The 23,456-nt window shown below is 39.7% G+C and overlaps 1 protein-coding gene across 2 annotated transcripts; it reads right to left on the bottom strand.

The window, feature by feature from the left end:
- Positions 1 to 17,186: 17,186 nt before the first annotated feature.
- On the bottom strand, positions 17,187 to 20,136 carry LOC149841429 (heat shock factor protein HSF24-like). Of its 2 annotated transcripts, none has more exons than XM_090003831.1 (3): positions 19,707 to 20,136; positions 19,018 to 19,611; positions 17,187 to 18,300 (listed from the first exon to the last, which is right to left on the bottom strand). In XM_090003831.1, the coding sequence occupies exons 2-3, from the start codon at positions 19,270 to 19,272 to the stop codon at positions 17,623 to 17,625; spliced, it is 933 nt and encodes a 310-aa protein (XP_089859957.1). In that variant the 5' UTR covers positions 19,273 to 19,611; positions 19,707 to 20,136; the 3' UTR covers positions 17,187 to 17,622. The 2 variants fall into 2 exon arrangements, with proteins under 2 accessions (XP_089859957.1, XP_089859958.1); XM_090003832.1 differs by having other exon boundaries at positions 19,919 to 20,136.
- Positions 20,137 to 23,456: the final 3,320 nt, after the last annotated feature.

The raw sequence follows: 23,456 nt of genomic DNA, 5'->3' as shown, positions 1-23,456 counted from the left end.
TCTCAGACTCAGCCTCTATGTCGAACTCAGGTATTGCCTGCCTGAATGCTAGATCTGCAGAGCTGACTCTGCTTTTACGGTCGTGGCGCATGAAAGAGGAGATCCGGTGGAGGCAGCGGTCTCGTGCTATTTGGCTTAAAGCGGGTGACGAAAATACTCGCTTTTTTCACTCTGTTGCCTCTCATAGGCATCGTAGGCATGCCATCCCTTCCATATGCATTGAAGGTGTTTACCACTATGGGGATCAGGTTCTACCAGCGGTGATTGATTTCTTCATCAAGCTTTATGCCAGAAACCCCTCGGCTGGTGGGTCGATGGGTACGGACTTCATTCGTTGCTTCGACCATGCGTTATCCAAGTCTTTACAAGTGCCTTTTTCAGAAGAGGAAATATTTGCGGCAGTTACAGCTTTGTCCGGGTGGAAAGCCTCTGGTTTTGATGGTTATCATGTGGACTTCTATCGCACCTTTTGGACGTGTGTTAAGGGTGATATTCTGAGTATGTTCGCTGAGTTCCACCGCAACAGTCGGTTACCATCTATCTATCATCTGGCCATTGTATCTCTTATTCCGAAAGATGCTACGTCGGTGGACATAGCGCGGTACCGTTCTATCTCGGTCTTAGGGGGAATCTATCGGATCATCGCCAAGGTATTGGCTACCAGGATGCGATCTGTCGCTAATCAGATCTTTTCAGATGCTCAATTTGCCTTCATTCCCCATAGACGGCTGCAACATTCATTTATTTTGGCCACAGAGGTGGTTCACTCTATGAAGTCCAGTGGGAGGCCGTTCTTTACTCTTAAACTTGACTTCCACAAAGCGTATGACTCGGTGCACTGGCCTTTTCTCTTTCACATGTTGGAGAACTTTGGATTTGGTCGGCGCTTCTCTAGCTGGGTGCGTGAGTTGGTCACTAATGCACAATCCCAAATTCAGATTAATGGGGCCTGTGGTAAGCAGTTCAAGGTTGGGCGTGGTATTCGGCAAGGATGCCCCTTGTCCCCTCTGCTTTTTAACGTCGTTTCTGAAGGCATTGTAGTCTTGCTCAAGAGGGCTGTGGGGTGTGGTTTTATTAAGCCACTAGGAGTTCAGGAGTTTCAGAGCAATATTCTTACTTACGCAGATGATATGATTGTGTTCGGGGTTGGATCCATCGAACAGATGTTAAGAGTCAGGCTCATCATCCTCTTCTTCCTATCAATGTCGGGCCTCTCGCTAAACAATGATAAGTGTTGCATGTCCATGATAAATGTTCCTCCGCATATGCAGGCCATTGGGCAGAAGATCTTTCAGTGTGCCACTTCGGATAATTTCTTCTCCTACCTTGGTCTGCCGCTTCAGCTCTCACGGATTCCATCAGTTGCTTGAAACGCCACTCTCCAAAAGGTTCAGACTAAAATTTCGACTTGGCAAGCCTCCTACCTCTCGATTGCCGGCAGACTTACTCTCATCATGCATGTTTTAAATGCGATACCAGAATTTATTATGTCTATGTTCCTTATGCCTGTGGGGATAAATAAGAAGCTCTCGAGAGTATTGACCAGGTTTCTGTGGTCTGGGCAAGGTAACAATAAAAAACGTCACCTTGTGGGTTGGGAAACGATAAGGCTACCGCAGAATAGAGGGGGTTTGGGGATTTCAGACCCTAGGTTAAGAAGTATTGTTCTGGTTGTTAAGCAAAGTTGGCTTGCACATCAATCGGGGTCCCCTTGTGCGAATTTCCTTCAGGCTAAATATGGATCAGTGGAGTCTTTGTTTGGGGGTCAGCACGCAATTAGGTCGCCCATTTCGCATCTGCGGAGATCGTGGATTCAAGCTTGGTCTGCTGTGTGGGGTGGTGAGGGCGATGACATCGCTCAGAGCCAGTTCCTTTATAGAGCGATCACCCCGAATGGCTCCATCCGCACTAAAGATACCTACCTTTCTCTCCTTCCGGCAGGTGTGAATCGGTTTCATATGAGAATTATCTGGGGCAAAGGTCCTCCTCCGATAACGCGCTTCCTTGCTTGGCTTATTTTGCATGATCGGGTGCAGACGGATAGCTTCCTCAAGTCTATAGGTTTCTGTATTGTGAGTAAATGTGTTCTCTGCGAGAGGGCCGAGGAATCTGCGTTGCACCTATTCTGGGAATGTCAGGTCTTTCAAGATATCTTTAAGGTTACCTGGAATAAACCAGTCGTGTCCGTGCGCCAGGAGTCTTTCGCTGTAGACTTCTTGTGGGGACCCCAACCAGTTCGTAGATGTAAAAGTTGGCGGATCATTTGGAGAACTTGGTTGCTCTCTTCCTGGTGGGCCGTTTGGATGTCGCGCAACAATGCTATTTTCAGGCAGACCCCGGTTAATTTCAACAAGTTAGTAAATTATATTTTGGCGGATGTATACGCATCGTTACGCATATGCCTTCCGGATCTTCAACGCCACTTGCCGCTAAGGCCTCCCCCGGATCCAGACTGATCGCCTCGGTTTTTATCTGTATTTTATATCTATTTTTGGCTTATGTGTTCTTTGTCTTGTTTGTCTTGTTTGTCGGTTTCAACGGCTGTTGAACCGGTCGTAATGTTGATATCTTTGATTCGTCTCTCTCTCTCTCTCTCTCTCTCTCTCTCTCTCTCTCTCTCTCTCTCTCTCTCTCTCACACACACACACACACACACACACACACACACAAGCTGGGGTTCAACTTTTCTTCTTTCTCCTGGATGTGTTGCTAGATGAATGCATAGTCTACAAGTAGAATGAACAGCAGCCATGTCCACAACTGCCTTGAAAGAATCAGATGGACTTTCATACTTCCACCTGCACGAGAAGCAATCATCTTTGGCAGAGGACCGGTAAGAAGGAAAATGTTGCACGATTGAACTTGAACGTTTCCCTCTTTAATAACTAATAAAAAAAATCTTTTAGCTTTCCTCCACACCTTTTAATTCCAACAAATAGAAGAAACTGAAGCACGAAGTGCCTTTACCTATTCCAAGCACTATGAGTAATTTCTCCTAAACATGCATAGAAAGTGTAGAGATTAACATATAACAAGAACACTAGCTTTGTCTACATGCTCATCACTTTTAAGCTAGCAGTGAGTGAACAAATGGAACATATTATGATGAAAAAATCTCGTTTCAGAACAACGGATTTCACAAGGAACCCAGCTCATTAGTTCGTACTATTTTGAACATGATTAGATTATCACCTTGATTTCACTCACTAACATTGTACCTTAACATCCCCATGAAGCACGAATGTGTGTTTGTGTTACAAGATCAACTTCAAATATAGATTTATCTTTTTTTTTTCACCCGAGTGAATCATTGTATGCATGTGGGTTCACTGCAAGGTGCAGCACGTCCTTCGCAATTGATGGGATATCGTCGAGCGATTTAATATGAAGAATTGAACCAGGAAAGGGGGCATATTCAAGAATATTTGGTGCACCAATGACTACTGGGACATTGCCTGCATTTTGACAGTAGCCACGTTGGAACAGGAATATTTGATATTGTGTTTGAAAAAGAAAATCTATACAAGTAATTCGCCATCAAAGATAAGCTAAATATTGGTTAGCAGAATGCTGGTGCATAAACATACATACATACATGCATACATGCATACATATATGTGTATGTATGTACGGTCATATATAATTGCAAAAAAGTAACAATGTCCTCAATATGTCATGGGGATGCTTGAACATACATCCATACATGTGCATCCATGACAAGCTCCAAGCAAGATGAGCTTAAACAACTTGAAAAGAGAAACCACAGTTATGCAGGTGTGAAATGACACGGGACTTTGAAAGATGAGCCATTTTTACATGTATAAAGCAGAGTAATCAAAGCAAAAATAAAACTGAGTAAAGGCACTCCGATGACCATGATTGACTAACCAGATTCAAGAGACTGAAAGAATTACTCTGTAACATAATCATCCTCATTGGCATTCTCAAAAGCCAAGCTGAACTTGTACTTCTTTAAAATCTCAAGACTCAACTTTGTTCACTGCTAAGAAACAACGCATTGAGAAGATCAGAACCCGTAAACACTATAGAATGGTGTCCAGCACAGGTGTTAGGGGAACCGCGCGCCTCGATTTAAGTCTCCTGAACAAAGCCTCCGATGCAATTGGACATGATGTGGAGAGAACGAATGAAGAATTAGAGGTGCAATGCCATGAGAGGTGTCAACGTCCGGGTCAGGTTTGTTTCGAACTCAGACCCAAACCTGACTTGAGATGATGGTATTGGGTCTGGACCAGGGTCTAATCGGATTCACCATTACCCAGATCTTATAAGGATTACATGAACATGACCTGCACCATACTCGTTCAAATAATATTTCTTATCATTTTACATTGAAAATTGTGGATTATAATCGTAACTCTGGTCGAGCCTGGGTCTGGTATGAAATTTCACAAACCATACCTTGATCCATATATTAATGGGACCCATCGAGTCCTACCCAAATTTTAATCGTACCATCTTATTTATCACCAAACCCTGACCCGGATCAAACCCAGCCCATTGACACACCCTAAGTGTGATGAGAAAGCTGCCCTCTTCTTTTTTGAACTGTTTTGGTGACAAAGTGCACAATGGATAGGGCCGGTAAACGAACAGAGCAGCTCGTAACTCGGCTTGGTTTGGCTTGTCACGAACTCGTTCATATTTGGTTCGTATAGTTGGCGAGCTGAGCTACCAACAGGGCACAGGTCATATATATATAACATGGAATGTTTTTACACAATCCAGCTTCTATTCGGCTCCTCTAATTCATTGATGGACGAGTCGAGTTCGAACTCGGCTCGGCTAAACATGAACACGGGCCTAGCAAAGAGCCGAGCCCAAACATGCCTGTTTGGTTAGTTAGGCTCGTTTCCCAGCCCTAACAATGGGCATTGGCAACTACTTGTTAATATTATTTTTTCTATCAACAAACTTAAAAGTTAAAAACAAGAGAAATTTACAAAAAAGTGCTTAACTTGTCTACTATTTATAAAAAGTGCTCGATTATTCAATTATTACATTTAAACACCAGCTTTCTCTGAAGACATTTCAAAATACCTGCTTGAAGTGCAAATTGACATTTTTTCCGTTTTTCTAATAAATTAACTTAACTCATGGCCTGTCACTAAAGAAATCAATAATGAGGACATTTTAGCCATTTGGTTTAACTTAACAGATGTCAGCTTAATGAATTTAGTTCCAAGTGTGGCTTTGAAATATAAAGGAAAAAGTGGCAGGCAGTTAAACATAATAATCAAGTACTTGTCTCACTTTGGTAAATAGCAGATTAGTCAGATGGCTTGTTGTGAATTGCTCTTAAAACAAAGATTTAATATTAATTAACATCCATGGATTTTCTTCTTATTTTTACATATCTCCAATTCCTTTGTCACAAAGAATTCAATTCAAGAACTAAACCCTTCTTGCACATAAGTACACTTGCCTGAATAGATTGGTAATGTTGGGGGTGAACTATAAAACTTTGGGTAGAGACAGATCAAGGTGTTGGTAGGTAAGTGTCCTTTAATAGAAAGAACAGTAAGGTCCTGCTGGTCTTTTACACAAAAAAAGTAGGTGATTGACTTATGCTTCTAATAACTTTGAGGGAAGGAAAATGTTTGAATGCAGCCAAAACTGATTGGTTGGACCAAGGCAGAAGATTATTGAGAATGGTGCACATTCTATATTATACATCCAATTTGTAGATTTTGTTTTTTCATGGAGTCAAAAATGGGTTCTCTAAGACAAAGGTTTTTCCCATGTGGTATGGTAAGCGGGGTCCTATGTTAAGCTGAAGGCTCAGGATCGAATCCCTCTGCCACATGAGGCAGCTGTTGTTCTTGTAAGGGTCAGCCTAACCCCGGCTTGCCTTAAAAAAAAAAAAGACAGGTTTATTGAAAATCCCAGCAGCAAGTTCATCTCATCATTTACCTTATTATTACCTATACCTCGACCTCTCAAGTTTTCATTACCTGATTGACTTTGTTTATCTTGCGTCATTTCACGTTATATATATTGTCGAACGACACAGTTGCACATAAAAAAAAGTTGTTTTTAGCATTGTGATCGCCCCTAAAAATTGTGTTTTGTCCCAAGGAAAGGTAAAGTGAGGACAAGTTTTTTATTTTCGTACTTTGAATCTCACCACTATAAATTCAAGTACGTAAATAAAATAAAAAACATGTATATGTTTAGCTTGTAGGCTCATTTTGGTCTTCGCGTACGAGTGTTCTACAATAGCATCAAGACAAAATATCGGCAGGGCTTGAGTAGGCTTATTTTACAAGACCAACAATTTGGTATCTAATTTTTAGATGATCAGGCTATAAGGGTAAATCTCTATTTATAGAGTTTCAAATAAGATATGGATCGTCTGAGTTTGGATTCAACACTAGTGGATCTGAGTTTATCCTCAGATGGGGATAAGTCTCATCTAAGATAATCCTCTTACGATGAAGGTTCATTCGAGAGCAGACCTCTCGCCCTCAAAAACACCCAGAGCAATTGAGATCGAATAGAGATAACCATCATAATTTATCCCTATCCTCAGAGTATCAGACAACAAAACGTTTAAGCCCCCCAGGTTGGATGGTAGAGAGTTTGTCGTCCCTAAATATAGATGGGCCGAACAAGCTTGGCATCTGTTGTGTGAGCCCCAAAAAAGAGGAAAATGGGAGTTGAACGACGGAGCTTCTGCCGTTTGGGCATCAAACACAGAAGACAAGGGGCAAATGGGGAAATAGACGACACAACCAGTGTTATCCTAAGGTCAGGACGACACAACCAATGTTGTCCCAAGGCAGAATGACACGACCATTGTGTCATCCCATTCTACACTTGGGATAAACAGGACATGACGACACTAGTTATGTCATCCTAGGGTCAGGATGACACAACGTATGTTGTCCCATGGGTCGGACGACACAGCGGCGTGCCATCCCACAGGCAGGACGATATATCAGTGTGTCGTCTCAAGGGTGGCGTAGGACAATACTAGGGTTTGGGCATTTTAAAAAATTTGAGTGTCTACAGATGCCCATCTTTATCATTAATCGATGTGATTCAATTTATGATAAAAAAATCGACACGTCCAAAATTTGAAACACTCGATTGTCGAGATCGTGCTTGGTCTCACCGAACAAGGTCGTACCAATGTTTTGGAAAGAAAATTGGGTTGCCAAGACTATGCTTGGTCTCGTCGAATGAGGTCAGACTAGTTTGAAAACCATTGAGTTTTGAAGATCGTTTGGGTCCCACTGAATGAGGCCAGGTCGGTGCTTTTAGAGAAAAACTGGGTTATTGATATTATGCTTGGTCTCAACAGGCGAGGTCAGACCAACATCCAAAGGGAGGAGTTGGACCGTTGAGACTATTATGGGTCTCACCGAGCGAGGTCAAATTAGATCAAGGACAATTGGATTGTCAAGATCGTTTGGTGGTCTTGCCGAGTGAGGACGGTGCTAGTGCTGAGGGGTGAACCATGTTTTTGAGACCATCTGTAGTCTCGCTGAGTGAGGTCGGGCCAGTTTTTGAATTGACTGAATTGTCAAGAACATTTGGTGGTCTTGTTGAGCAATGTCAGTGTCAGTGCCAAAAAAAAAAAAGAACTGAGATATGAAGACTGTTATGAATCTCATCGAAAAAGGTCAGGTCAGTTTAGGAACCACTTTATTTGTAGTAGATAGAGAAAATGTTGAGCTTTATGCAGAGATAACACAAGAGGAATATAACTCTCTTTCATGCTTTTTTTGCTCGTTTTGATTTTTTATGGCTTTTAACAAATTTTTTTAGAATTTTGTGAGGACAAGCACCAGGAGTTCTACACGTCTTGTAGGCTCATTGATAAGGTAGAGTTGTTCTAGTAAGGCCTTAGAGTGAAGATACCCTTCCTAAGATAATCAATTTAGATGTAAGACTTTCTGCTTCAGTGAGAGGAGTCAGGCATGCATTGGTCAGGTAGCACCAAAGATAGGACATATCTTTCTATGTACTTACTAGGCTCAGGATCCCTATGGCTAAACTCTTTGATGCATGTAGTAAACTTTTATGATATGCAGTGAGGCTCATGCATTTACAATAGAGTGAGTGGCCTAAAACAACTATGAATGAATGATCATATAAGGTCATAAAATTTTTTATACTTTTTTAAAAACTTAAAACCTTCATAACAATTTGATTAATACACTTGAGATTCCTATACTTTAGACTTTTCTCCTCTCAGGTTGGTCTAAGATAGTGACACTCAGCTTCACTAGTATTTTTCTTATCTAATTTAACATTATTATTTTTTAGTAAATAATTATAAAGACATGAGATTAGGTCTCAAAGCATTCATGTTAGGTTTAGTGGTCTCACTAAGGCTTAAACTCTGAAGGATTAAAGCTTAAAGGAAATGCATTCAAGTACACATCTTGCCCTTTGGTAAGTTTTATGAAATCCTTGTTTTTTTGCTTTGGGAAAACTTTATTCATCACTTTTACCATACTTTGACTTGAGTCCTAGCAATCATGGGTCTCATGGTTTTCCGGTAAAAGAGGGATGCCTCTAGCCATCCAACATTTGCCTCCAAAGGTCATGTGATTAGAGTTTGTCACATTATCATAGGCCTAGATATAAGTATTGGTTTTTTCCTAGCACACATTTTTATTCTAACCTCTGCCCCTTAAGCAGTCATATGATCGGAGCATGTCACATCATCATTGGCTTGATGTAAGTATTTGCTTAAATGTATTGTTCTTTTTTGTGCTTTTTTTTTACCTTTTATATTTTACCCTATCGAGGTAAATAAAAAGACTCCTCAGGGGGTCAACCTATGAAGCAGATTAACATTTAAGGTATTAAACACTTAACATTTTTCCAGTAGAGTTGGTTATCAAGGTGGGTTTCACAGGCTTGACACTCAAGTATTGATAATGATCTCATGCCATATAATTCATCATTATATGCTCATGGGCTAGAATTTTTGGATTAAAGTACATTAACCTAACTGTGCCATTTTCTTATCTTTTTCTAAGACTTGGATGTCTTATTTGGTATACTCTCGAGTGTAGGGATATACTTGAAGAAGTGACCATTTTGAAGAGAGTTGAATCCGTTTTGAGACAAGATCTCTAACCTTTAATAATTTTTCAATGATATGCCTTGCATCATGATAAAGCTCTATCATCTATCTATAATTGTTGGAGTCAAGGTAATTGTAAATATATGTGTGTGTGTGCATGTGTGCACCGCAGCTGATTGTAAATACAATCAATTGCGCAAAGTGGCGAAATCCTTTTGTTTGACTTTTTTTTTGTTCTCATATGTGACATTATAGATGTGATCTACATGCTTTAATTAGTAAAAAATATCTTTTGGGTCACCAAAATCCGACCTATATATATATATATATATATATATATATATATATATATACCTGCTTTCTCGATGTTCAATAAATCAATGGCTATGAGTGTATCCATCTTTCACAAATCATAATACACTTCCATAAAAAAAAAACATGATCCAAGAGCCAATAGTACCAAATAAAACAACAGGAACGAGAAATAGATGTTGAACCCATCTATGAGGTTAGAAGGTGTCAAAACAACCCACATCATGAGATTTCAACTTTGTTGTAGCTCCAATCAATTGTAGCAAATGTCATATATATATATATATATATATATATATATATATATATATATATATATATATATATATATATATAGAGAGAGAGAGAGAGAGAGAGAGAGAGAGAGAGAGGGTGGGTGGTAGGACCTTTCTAACAAACAATATGGGTGCTACCAAATTAATAAAGAAATGGCTCATTGATTAGTTTGGTCACCAATTATGATATTATACGTTCACTGGATACGCATTCATCCAGATTTAAGTAATTAGGATTAGGTATATGCAACTAGTTCGAAGGTGGTGAGATAGACGTACAAGTTGGAATTAAGTACTCTCACGTGTCCATCGATGAGGGGGAAATAAAATTATACTTTTAATTGAGAATTCGACCAATGTCGATATGAAAAGATGATGGAAGCAAACTTCCAAGTCTTGGCCACCTTCAGGATCTGTTCAATAACATGGAGTTACCTGTATTCTCAGCTAATCAAATACATCTAATGATATATTATTAAGGAGCCATAACATGCAACAAGAATCAATGCAGAGCCATGTGACAGCTTTAGAAATCATGTAGCCTGCCCCAAGTTGCCCAAGGGGTTAGGGCTGTTTAGGGATGACCTGAACTCGAATTTCTGGGTATGGGCATGGAAAGTGCCGGCCTGAATAACAATCGGGTTGACCTGAGAAATATTCAGGCCAGCTTTGGTTCATGATTTTTGCAGGGTACTTACCCAACCCAACTTTTTTTGCAGGTATCAAACCTTATCCCAGTATTTTTATATATATTTTTAACAAAAATAAACTTCTAAAATTATGCGGGTCTGGGTTTGGCATTCTATTTTAGTGACCTGATCGAACCCAAACCCAGTTATTAGTTATATGGGTGGGGACCCGACCCGTTGACAGCCCTAGGGATGTTGTCTTGCCAGGATCGATATTCTTTGGGATCATGTTGGTGGCTTGCCTGGCGTGCATCTTTTGTGGACTTTGGCAATTACACAGGGTTTACTAATCATGTTTGGCATCTAAGGGCCACAAAGAGCCCATGGCTTAGGGATGTCAAAGGGTCGATTTTTTATTTGGTACCGGACCTGACCCGAACCTGAATTCCCCCTGGTTTAGGCATAAAAAGTGCTAACCCAAACAACATTCATGTTGCCCCCAAACTCGACCCAAGTAATATGCAAGTCAGGTTTGAGTTATGATTTTTGTTGGCTACCTGACCGGACTTGGCTTTTTTGCCAGGTACCCAAAACAATCTGAGTGGTTTATATGTATTTTTAGTAAAGTAAACTTCTGAAATTATATGAAATTTCAATTTCATGACCCAACAAAACCCGAACTTGACAGTTTGTTATGTGGACGGGTTTGGTATACACCCTAATGGATCAGGTACCCAACCCATTGATGTTTCCCGGCAGTCATCATAGTCCCATGCCTTCTTGTGAAGCACCCCCCCCCCCCCCCTTGATAATTTGGTAGGGGCCGAAGCCCCTTGACCCTGCCTCGTGGTTGTTTGCCAATAGGGGGTTCCGTCCCTTGCCGCTTTTTTCCCGGCAGGGGGGCGCTCCCCTGCCTCTGCTGGTGTTTTCGGCAGGGGGCTTCACCCCCCTTGCCTATGCAAGCCCTTCCCTTTGCCCCCTGTCCAGCAGAAGCTTTGCTTTCACTGCCTCCTCTAATTGCCAACAGGGGGTTGCCTTGTTCTTGTTTTTGTTGTCATTTCATTTTGCTCGATCCTTTTTTGCAATGAGATTTGGCTCATATAACTTTGTCATATTTTTTTGTTGCGTAAGAATGGATAAGTTTATAATGAAAATGTCAATCTTTGATAAATCTTCTCTAACTCGAGAAGGAGAACCAAGTCAGAAAATAATCAAAACAGAAATTGATGAATCAGAGTTACCTGCAGACCCTGCACTTCGCCCTTCTATTTCTAGTTATCATTCTAATATCCAAGATAATGTTCGTAGAGCATATATGATCCGAGGTTCTTGTCAACCTCGAGATTGTACGTTTCAACTAAACCACAAAAAATGAAGGTTCATTCTAGCTTGATATGATGAGTATAAGGATTGGTTTGAGTATAGTACAAGTAAACATAAAACATATTGTTTGCAGTGTTATCTTTTCAGGCCAAAAATCACAGAGAAGATTAGTGTAGAGGAATTCGTATCTGAAGGATTTGATAACTGGAAAGACAAGAAGAGGTTTGATCAATATGTTGGATGCTCTGGTGGTTTTCATAATTCAACACGAATGAAGTGTCAAAGTTTGATACAACAAAAACAACATATTGATGCTATGCTTTATCAACAAAGTGTTCGACAGAAAGATGAATATAGACTTCTTCTTTGGGCAACTGTTAATGCAATCGGATACTTGTTAAGTCAATGATTGGCATTTTGAGGACATGATGAAGCTGAAGAATCTCTTAATAGAGAATTTTTTTTTGAGTTGTTGAAGATATTTGCAAAGATCTATGATGACATAAATAAAGTTGTATTGAAAAGTGTTCCAGAAAATAAGAAATTGATATCTTCTGATATAAAAAAGGATATTGTCAAGGCTTCTTCTATACAAACCACAAATGCTATTATCATGGAACTTGAGATACTTTTTTTTCTATTTTACTTGATGATTCTCGTGATGTATCAACTAAAGAACAAATGACTATTGTTTTACGGTTTATTAATGAAAAAGGTCGAGTGGTTGAGCGATTTCTCACTCTTGTGCATGTTCTTGAAGCAAGTTCTATGTCACTCAAACAAGCAGTTGAAGAAGCATTTTGTAAGAATAAATTAAGCATATCAAGTTTGCGTGAACAGGGTTATGATGGAGCAAGTAATATGAGAGCGGAGTTTAATGGATTGAAAAGTCTTATATTACATGGAAATGCATCTGCATATTATATTCATTGTTTTGCACATCAACTTCAATTGGCATTAGTTGGTGTTGCTAAAAAAAATTCATTGCTTAATGTGTTTTTCAATATATTAGGCAGGTTGTCAACTTTTTCCTCCATTTCATGCAAGAGATCTGAGCTTATTCGAGAAGCAGAATTTATGCGAATTGCTGAAGCACTTGCATTGGGTGAACTTGAAACAAGACGAGAATTAAATCAAGAAATAAGTTTCAAACGACTCGGTGATACTCGATGGGGTTCTCATTACGATGCTTTGGTTAATTTACTCAGTATGTATTCTCCTGTTATTCAAGTGTTAGATTTTATTACTGAAGATGCATATTCAGGAAAAAGTTTAGATGCAATTAGTTTATATCATCAATTGCAAGATTTTGAATTTGTTTTTTGCTTACATTTGATGTGTAAAGTTTTGGGAATAACTGGTGATCTTTCACAAGCACTTCAGCAAAAAGAACAAGACATTGTGAATGCTATGAGTTTAGTCACTATATCAAAACAGTGCCTTCAAAGTCTGAAAGACAATGGATTAGACTCTCTCATAAACAAAGTATCCATATTTTGTAAGAGATTTGATATTCTGATTCCTGATCTAGGGGACTCATATACACCTCAAGGACGACCAAGACGTAAGGTTGAAAAGATCACCACATTGTATCATTATCGTATTGATGTTTTTATGCTATTATTGATTTGCAACTTCAAGAGTTGAATGATCGTTTCACTGAAGCAAATACATAGCTCTTCCTTTCAATGGCATGCTTGAGTCCAACGAATTCTTTTTTTGCTTTTGATAAAGATAAGTTGATTCATCTTGCTGAGCTTTACCCTAAGGACTTTTCCAAAGTAAACATAATTAAACTTGAAAATCAATTGGATATATATATATATATATATATATATTGCAGACATGCGAAACAGTGATCAGTTTTCAAGTTTAAAATCTTTAGCAGAGCTAGCAGAGATGATGGTAGCAACTCAAAAGCACATTGTATTTTCTCATGTGTATCTATTGATTAAGTTGGCATTAACTTTGCCAGTTGCAACAGCAAGTGTTGAAAGAGCATTTTCAGCTATGAACAATATCAAAAGTCCTTTACTTAATAGAATGGGAGATGAATGGATCAATGATGCTTTGGTTACTTACATAGAGAATGAGACATTTGATACCATCAGTAATGATACAATTATGAATTGTTTTCAAAATATGAAAAATAGAAGATGTCAATTGTAAAATTTTCATGAATTTAGTTGTTTGTATTTCTTAAGTGAACAATCTTTATTTTAGTTTAAAAGTATAATTTAAGGTTTTATCTTATTATGTTCATAAATTTAGTTGTATGTGTTTGTAACAATTGTTATTTTAATTCAAAGACTTATTTAAGTTTTATCTCTCCACGAACGATGGTTCCTCCAGCAAATTTTTTTTGGCTCTGCTACTGGTCCGAATAAATGGATCGTCCTTCAAGACCATAGCATTGTCCCCGAGACCCGAAGTCTGCCCACCCAACGAAAAACTTCTGGCTTCGCCATTGTGTGCAAATGATTTAAAAAATCATTTTCCTTTAACTTTTTTAGTAAATTTGAACTCCATGGATGTGATTTATGGGCTCTATTTAATGTGTAACATTTTGATCACAAGGTTTCAACATTGAACCCAATTTTCTTGAGTGATTGAAAAATCAATGGGCATAAATGCATCAATTTTTCTGACTCAAAAAAACATGTTTTCACCTGAAAAACAAAATTGAAGGATCGATTCTTAATTTCTTACCAAATAGAGTATGTTGAACACAATATCGTGTTACATAATGGGTCATGCTTCATTAAATCCACAACTCAAACCCGTTAAGATTTGTGTGGCATGTTTTAAAGTAGTAGAAGTCTCTAACTTTTTATTTTTTTCAACAGAGAAAGCTGGGGTTAGGCAGACCTAGGGTGGCAATCGGGTCGGGTTGGCGGGTCAGCATACCTCAACACGAACCTGACCCGTTTATTAAACGGGTCCGCCGTGGCAAACACGAACCTGACCCATTTAATAAACGGGTCGGGTCGGGTAAACGGGTTGGCAGTTCGGGTAAACAGGTTGGCAGGCAGGTCAGGTTCGGGTAAACGGGTTGACCCACCTGCCTAACCCGTTTATTAAATGGGTTGGTGGGTTGGCATACCCCTAACACGAACCCGACCCATTTAATAAACAGGTTAGGCGGGTCAGCCCGTTTACGACACGAACCCGTTTAAGCCGAACCCGGCTAAGAACCGGGTTGGCAGGTCAGATTTTGCCACCCCTAGGCAGACTCTTACCAGTTATACAACCGTACCATTTGGTGTTAGAACTTGCAACGTCCCAAGACAAGGTGACGTGCACTAACTGCTCCCGCCAGACAAGCGGATCCCCCGTTGGTAGGCTCTAACTTTTATAGCTAATGGAGAGCACTCCACTAGCGGATCCCCCGTTGGTAGGCTCTGAGTTTTCTCTTCTATTTTACATTAATTCTCTCCTAAAGAATTAATGTAAAATCACTTTTAATAAGTATATTGTTATTAATCTCTTCTTTCTCACATATAAAAGCATTATTCTCTCTTTCTCAAAAACAAAATAGAAGAGAAAAGTCAGCTTTAATAAAGTCACATTTAATAAGTACATTTTTATTAATATGGTTTTTTGACTTTTTAAACATAATTTTGAAAATACCAACGGCTCCACTTGTCTGGTAGGAGCAGCTAGTGTACGTCACCTTGTGCTGCTGGAATGTTGCAAGTTCGAATCCCAACGGTATCATTCTATAACTGGTAGGAGTCCGGCTAACCCCAGCTTGCCTATAAAGAAAACATAATTTTGGAAACTTATGCAGTTGAGATTAGTTCCGAAAAAAAAAAAAAGACCTTTCCTAAACCTATAAATAGAGGATACCTGAAACATTCAAGTTTAGGTTTTTCGGGGTTCATGGGTTATTTTGCTCCGACCCTACCCAACCAGTTTTCTTATTCGACAGAGAAAAATATCAACATCCCCATCGACCAGCTGGTGTCCATGTGCTTGTCCGTGTGCTTATCACGAATCTTTTCTCGATGGTCTACAAAGGCTCGACCAACCCGGAAGACTGAAAGCTACGTCACAAAGATATAGATACAAACCTCACATGCAACGTGAGTACGACACGCAAATTCAATTTAAAAAAAAAACTAGGACAAGGATATTTCAGTTTTGTTCAATAACAGATTATTTTAATATTCTAATAAACAAAAATCTATTTAACAAAAATATTAAAATAATATCCATGTGAGTAATTGTGTTCGAGTGTGTCCGCTCATGTAACTATGGACACGCCACGTGTCCCTGTGACATGTACCTGAAGAATCATCCTCGGTTCAAAGTCATTGGCAGCTAACACGGGCCCCACTATCTACATCTTACTCAAATCGGTTGTTGTTGGTAGGTCTCTCACCAGAAGATGTATGAAATGAAACAACCATCGCCAACGCCCACACAGCCACAAATACACGCACCTTGGTGTGTCAACGGGTTGAGTTTGGTTCGGACCAAGGTGAAACCAGACCTGGGGTCTGGACCCGAGTTTAATTGAACCCACCATAAGAAATCATACCCCAACCCGATAAGAACTACATGAACCAGACCTGTGCCATACCCAGTAAAATAATATTTTGTATTTTACATTGAAAAATTGTGGGTCTTAATCGGAACTTGAGATGGAGCTGGGTCTGGTATAAAATTTCACAAACTATGCCTAGCTCCATATGTATTAATCGAACCTTCAGATCTGGACGCGGGTCTTCTTATTTATCACCATACCTGGACCCTATAGGGTTTGGTATGGGTGGGGTCTGGTAAACCAGACTTGTTGACACCCTACACGCACCTATTTTCATCATGCGTAGAACATAAAGCCTAATTAGCTCAATACTTTTTAACCATATTTTTTTAAAAAGTTAATATAGTCCTTCTAACATAAAAGAGTGGATTTGCAACATCAAAAGGGTTCAATTTTGTATCAGAAGAAACACGCTTCTTATTCCTTAAAGGTGGGCTTGTTACCAAGATGTAGAGGCATAAAGCAAGGGAATGATTTTACACTTATTGCGAGAGTTCGCTTTTTCTCTTCTTTTTTTTTGGATAATCCAAGGAGAAAACCCCTCATCACAGACGGCCCATTGGCTGGCCTTCGGTTGGTAAAACCCTTGAGGTCACACCTGACCACCAAAGAGTATTCTCAGCTTTGACCTTGCAGCAAGAGATGACACCCGTGGGTTTCAAACTTTTAACATTCCGTCAACTTGGTGACATTCACAAGTCTTGCCTACCATATGAGTGTGGGCCTCCTAGGCCGGAGTGAGCTCTCTTGTGAGCAAGCCTCTGAGGTTTTTATAAGCTTTTGGAGACTATGGTGCATATTTAGATCACAGTAATGTGATCCAAATCTCAATTACTAATGCAATCTTCCATTCAATCACTGAAGCTAGGATAAGCAGGGAAATTGCACTGCACCCCACAATGCAATTTACTTGTTTATCTTAGTTTCTGCTCAAGTGGGTGCATCCAAATAACACCCTAGAAGTTAAAAAGAGATAAAAGTATTGATTACAAATAATAAAAGGAAAAAGTAACAAAAACATGAACGAGAGAAACTTTACAATGGGAGCTTAGATTAGATAATATTATGAATAACAACAGCATTGAATACAAATGACAACACTTTTCATCCAAGGGGCCAAGAACCAACTTGCAGTCCCAAAGGCCACACTTTCATCTATGAAGAATAAAGAAAAAACATAAAGGGACATTTGTTACACTCCCACTCAAACACAAGCCTCTTTCCTTTGAAAGAGCCGCTTTCTCAGGGGAAGGTACGAACCCATTTTGACAGGAAAGCTGCTTTTTCACATTTTATTATGTGGGTCTCTCTGTTTAACACTTTGTAAGAAAAGGCCCCGTTGTTTCTTATGAAAGAGAGCGTCTTTCATAGGAAACGGCGTTAAACAAACGCCCATTAAAAATACCAGAAGGTATCTACCTCTACTTTCTTTGTTCCTCTGTTTCTCTGTTTTCACCTTATTTTATCTCTCTAGTTGCAGACTTTACTGCCTCTTGGGGAAGAGATCTGCATCCACGGCGAGTGGAGATCCATCTTCATCTCCTTGAACGGCTGGCCCTTGTGAACCAAGACGTCGTCCGCCCCGACCCTCTTCCTCCCCTCCCTCACCACCTCCACCTTCACACCAAACAGCTTCACGCTCTCCCCTTCTTCCTCCACCTCTTCCTTCTTTTCCTCCTTCCCCGAGCCCAATTCTCCGGTTTTGATCCCGGCAAGCGGCCGAGCCGGGTTCGAGGCCTCCCCCTGCATCATCCTGTTGATGTGCTCCGGCGAGACGTTGATGTAGCCGGAGAGGAAGTTGAGGAGCTCCTCGCATTGCTTCTTAGTGTGGGCGAGCTCCGAGCTCAGTAACTGGTTCACCTTCTTCAGCTTCTCGTTCTCATCCGAGAGGTTGGAGAGCTGGGCGGCGTTGCCGGCGCATTGCTGGTGCTTCCGGGAGGGGTCCGAAGAGGACGTGGAGGAGGAGGTCTGGTCCTCGCTAGAATTTGTCGGCGAGGACGACGGTGGAGAGAGCTTCCCGCCGGTAGCGGCCGGGATATGGACGGAGGGGGGCTTTCTCCGGTGGATCTCTGACAGGAGGGCTTTCTCCCCTCGCCGGAAATTGTCGTTAGCGAACTCCCACTTGTCCGGGACGATCTTCCGGAAGCCCTGCACGTCGGGTCCTCAAAGAATAAGGGACTCTTTTCATGATTGAATCACGAAAGAAAAAAAAGGGCAAAAGTAGACCAATATCGATCCTCAACCCCACTCCCACTAAGAAATGAAAAGGAAGAAAAGGGGAAACGAAAACATCAACAAGATTGATTATTTCTTCAGAAACAAACCATCATCAAGATCATCTTTCTCTCTTATATATATATATATATATATATATATATATATGCGATTCTACGTATGAGTCTTATAGACCTCTCATTCCCTCTGAACAATGTTTACTCAGAGCGGATCCTGGTTGAGCTTGTCTAGTTTTTTTTCTTTAGCTTTTTATTTTTTTATGTTTTTTTTTAGCTTTTTATTTTTCTATCTTTTTGTTTTGTTTTCTATATTGTTCGGTTCATGGGTTCAACGTTTTGTTGATCTTCGTGAATGGTAATGTTGATCTCTCTCTCTCTCTCTCTCTCTCTCTCTCTCTCTCTCTCTCTATATATATATATATATATATATATATATATATATATATATAGAGAGAGAGAGAGAGAGAGAGAGAGACCTCAAATCCGTAATTGAAAAACAAGGAATCCCATAAATTCAGGATTTCGTCTCATCCTAAAGGTACGATTTTTATGCGAAATTCAATTGAATATGAACACAATAAAATGAAAGAAAAGTATCTCCAAATCAAGAAGAAGAAGAAGAGAGACTTACGTAGGTGTTTAGCTGCCGAACGAAGCTAGAGAAATTGTTGTGCTTGAAGTAGTTGGGGAGGAGGTCCCTGGCGAACTCGGCGGGCTTCCACACAACGAAGGTGCCCCCGCTCTCCCCCCACGATATGACGTCGTCCGTCTCCGGGTCTTCAACCAACTGGTATGTCTTCGTCAGGAACGGCGCCGGGGCCGACCTCTGCCCTTCCCCACACTCATTCTCCTTCCCCATTTGCTTACAGGAAGAAGAAGGTGCCATTTTCCCCAAAACGAACCCCCCGAAAAAAAGCTAAAAAAAATCGCAAAGAGAGAGAGAGAGAGAGAGAGAGTAGGGTCTTTAGCGGGAGGGGGACCGACAGAAGAGGAGGAGAGCGGTAAGGAATTCCCAACCCCAACAGTAGAACCCACAGGCCCTCCCGCAATTCATGAGACCGCGACGTCGTATCCGTGAGCAAGTGGCTCCGTCCATTCAAGAAGAGCCCTTCCTTCCACAGAAGAAGAAGAAGAAGAAGGCCCAACTACCAGCCGGCCCCAAACGCATAACTACGGATCACAGTTGAAGAAGAAGAAGATGTAGAAGAAGCAGGGTCCGATCTATCTATACAAATTCGACCACCAAACAGAGAATCAGAGTATTCACAACAGAGTAAATCCTAGAAGACGCAGAAGAAGAAGAGAATTAAAAAACGCAACCGAAATCGAAAGGCAAAGAGAGCGCAAGCGGCGTTCAATTTCCGGGGAATTTCGTTCCACGGAATCCTTTCTTAGCAACGACCTGGAAGATAATCCGCTCTTTTTACAGCTTGAATTTCTCCCGGATCGAGCCTTCGTAGAGCCCGAACTGCAGGTAGTAAAAGGGGAAATAAAAAAGGAAGACGATAACTAAAAAGGAAATAGAAGCGGACGAGAAATTTTATGAGATCTGCAATCTCAAGCCATCGTTTGTCTTTCAACAGTTTCAGAGCAAACAGTCGTCCAGGAGCACCGAGGAATTTCCCCGCGAAATCAAAGCGCGAAGCCCAAGAGAAAAACGGCCGGCTATCTCCTTCGAGAACCCCTCCGAATTCCTCGAGATCGTAAATCCGAGGAAAATTCTTTCCCTCTCCCACCCCGCGAAAAGTCCTCCTCTCAGAGGTTGCATCGGATCCGCGGCTTTATGCCCTCTGGGGCGACCGAATGGACGGCCCCGATTTGACCAAATCGCAGCTTTTCCGCTCCTTTTTCTCTTTTTTTTAATTAATTAAAAAAAGAGAAAAATGAGGGGAGCCGGATGGACAACTTCCAGAAGAAAAGAAATCCTCCAGAGAAAGAGCGTTTCCAGAACCTTCTAGAAGCGGCCAGTCAAAATAATCAATTGGAATGAAAAGGAAGAGAGAGAAGGAACCCTCAGGGCCTGCAACGCACGCATCCCTACGCCCTGGCTGCGTCACACAGATACTCCAATTTAATGTCGTGTCGTGTCCTCGCACTGATTGCGTGAAGCGTTACAAAAAAGTGGTATTCACGTCCGTTGTGAGTCGTAACTTGTGAGATCGCTTCTCCACCACTGCCACGTGGCAAGGTCTCCACACTACCCCTCCGCTCGCTTTCTGTCGAAAATATCTCCATTGATTGTCTAAACGTTAAAATAAAAAAACAGCGATATTGACATTATGAAATCATCACGTTAAAATCACGATCTCCGGCGGGTTGACAAGGACGGTAATTTTTGGAGCTCTCTTTCTCTCGCTCACCTAACATCGACGGGAGTCTCCGGCGTGTTCTCGCCAGAATCCGGCGAGATGGTTGGTAGAGCGTCAAGGAAGTGGAGGGGAGAGGTCGTCGGGAAATGTCAAAGGCTTCCTTCCCCGCCGAAAATTTTGACTGGCGTTGACGCCTCGTCTGTATCGTCCGTACGCAACTTGGTTGAGAAAATTACGCACTTACCCCTACAAGGGGGAAGGAGTATTTGATGCGTGAGTGCGATTTTCACGTGCTTATGAAGGAGACGTGACGTTCACCGTCGATGTTCAATCTGACGGTCAGGATATTTTTTTATGTGTATGGGCGGTGTTGGTGGATGCGATGTGGGTTTTGGGCGAATAAAAAAGTTGTTACTTAATTGTAATTTCGTTATTTCACGTAGTGATCGCGTAGACAATTTAACGGCGTGCAGAATATCGGGTTAAATTTGAATTTTGGTTCTTCTGCATTTTGTTTTATAAAGATTAGAAATATCCACCAACGGGGGGCTCCGCTTGTCTGGTAGGAGCAGTTTGTGCACGTCACCTTGAATTGGGCCGTTACCAGTTCGACTCCCTATCGTATAGTTCTATAACTAGACGGGCTTATACAATTAGGACTGGTGTAAATGAGCTGAAATAGCTGAGCTTGTTGTAGTGCTCAAGTTTTGCTCATTTTTGTGGCAAGTGGCAAGTCAAGCCGAGTTCGGCCAGGGTCATGTTAACTTTATATTTTATATAAATATATGTATATATTATGTATATTTTATTAATCAATTGTATATAATATGTATTATATGATATTTTTTTATAATATATTTAATGTATAATCAGGTTTTTATATATAATATACATTATATTTTATATAATATATTATATATGTACAGATATGCATGACTCGGCCGACTCCCCTGTGACTCTACCAAGTCAACTTGGTAATTCGGTAGGGTTTTGTTCAAAACAAGTTTGCACTCGTTTTTTACCCAAAGACTAAGCGATCTGAGCCAAGTCATGGGGTTAACCCGACGAGTTTTTTAAAACCATCACCACCACAAGCTACTCTACCGCAAAATCAAATGAACTGCATATATAGGCTTGACCATGCACTTAAGAGCACTCCTTTCTGCTAGAACCAGAGAATCCCCAAAGGGTATTATGGCCTTACGAAGGGATACCTGCCCCAGATTTCAAACAGTCGAATAATTTATGAATTTGTATTTTTAAAAATTAACAAAACCATCAAATCTCAAAAAAAAAATTCTTCCCATTTTCATCTGTATTTTGCTTTATCAACAGTCATCTGAATTGTTCCAACCTCAAGCCTACCACTCAAGAATACCAAAATCACCCAAAAGCATGTCATCATTTCACTCCACTAGAATCCCAAAAATTTCTAATTTTTATCCCATAACCACTCAACTTTTATATTTTTTTATCCCAGTTGTTGAAAATTGCAGAATTAAACTGAAAAACAAACTGCAAAATTGGAGCAACACTGAAAGTAAAATGGACAAAAAAATAATTTTGAAGATTTCAAAAATAAGAAATTGTCTGCAATTTGAAGATTTAACATAAATGCATAGAGAAGCCAGTTTTGAAAATTGAAATGGATAATCCGGGGATCACAATCCATCCAGTAGGTATAAAGCATTCTGAGCATACAATTGGTTGGAAAATAAAATAAAAAACGAGAATGAGAAGATGTTATAAAAAATCGTTTACAATGAAGGCTGAATAGGTGGGAAAGAAAAAACAAGGTGATAAATGAAGCAGAAAACTTAATCCTTTGAACAACTAATCTACAAAAACTAACCACCAAACAAAGCAACCAAATTAAACAACATTTTTTTGATAAATGACAAGAAAACCAAAACAATAATTACAAAAAAACATTTTGATGGGCAAATTTCTGTCTGAAACATTATTGTGCATGTTATTAAAATGCACAAATGGTTGTGTGTGTGTGTGTGTGTGTGTATATATATATATATATATATATATATATATATATATATATATATATATATATATATTCAAAAGTGTTACGCGGTGCTTAGTCGGTACTCCAATTAAAATATAAATGTACACAAAATATACATAAAAATATGTTTAATTCTTTTTACTAAATGTTTTCATTATACAAGTACAAAATTATATATGCTTTCACAAAATATATTAATATACATAACCAGAATATACATATATATAATTGTACACACACAAATATATATATATATATATATCAATTATTCAAAACATATTCAGTATAATCAACAAAATATGCTTTCAACCTTTTCGGGGAGCACAATAACACATACATATATAAATAACATATTACATAATTCATAATACTAAACATGCTTTCAAGATTTTATAGAAAAATTCATCAAAAACAAATACATACATATATAAAAAATATAATCAATTAAAATTAATTGTGCATGCTTCAATGTTTCACACAAAAAAAATCTCAAAAGCAAAGTAGCACACACACACACACACACACACACACACACATATATATATATATATATATATAAGAATAATAAATGGTTAAACCTTTAAAAATATCTACCTAGGAATTACAAAGCCTAAGTGTTTTACTTAGGTCTGACCGACTAGGTGAACTAGTCAATGCCTAGTCGGGGCTTTTTGATATATATATATATACTTATACTTGTTTTAAGTTGTACTTATAGATATCCCTTTTTTGGCCATATAT

The sequence above is a fragment of the Nuphar pumila genome, chromosome 4 (genome assembly GCF_984573655.1).
Source record: "Nuphar pumila chromosome 4, dmNupPumi1.hap1.1, whole genome shotgun sequence".
In the NCBI taxonomy this organism is placed as follows: Eukaryota; Viridiplantae; Streptophyta; class Magnoliopsida; order Nymphaeales; family Nymphaeaceae; genus Nuphar; species Nuphar pumila.
Note: the sequence above shows the minus strand (reverse complement) of the source record. Positions and strands in the feature narration are given on the sequence as shown.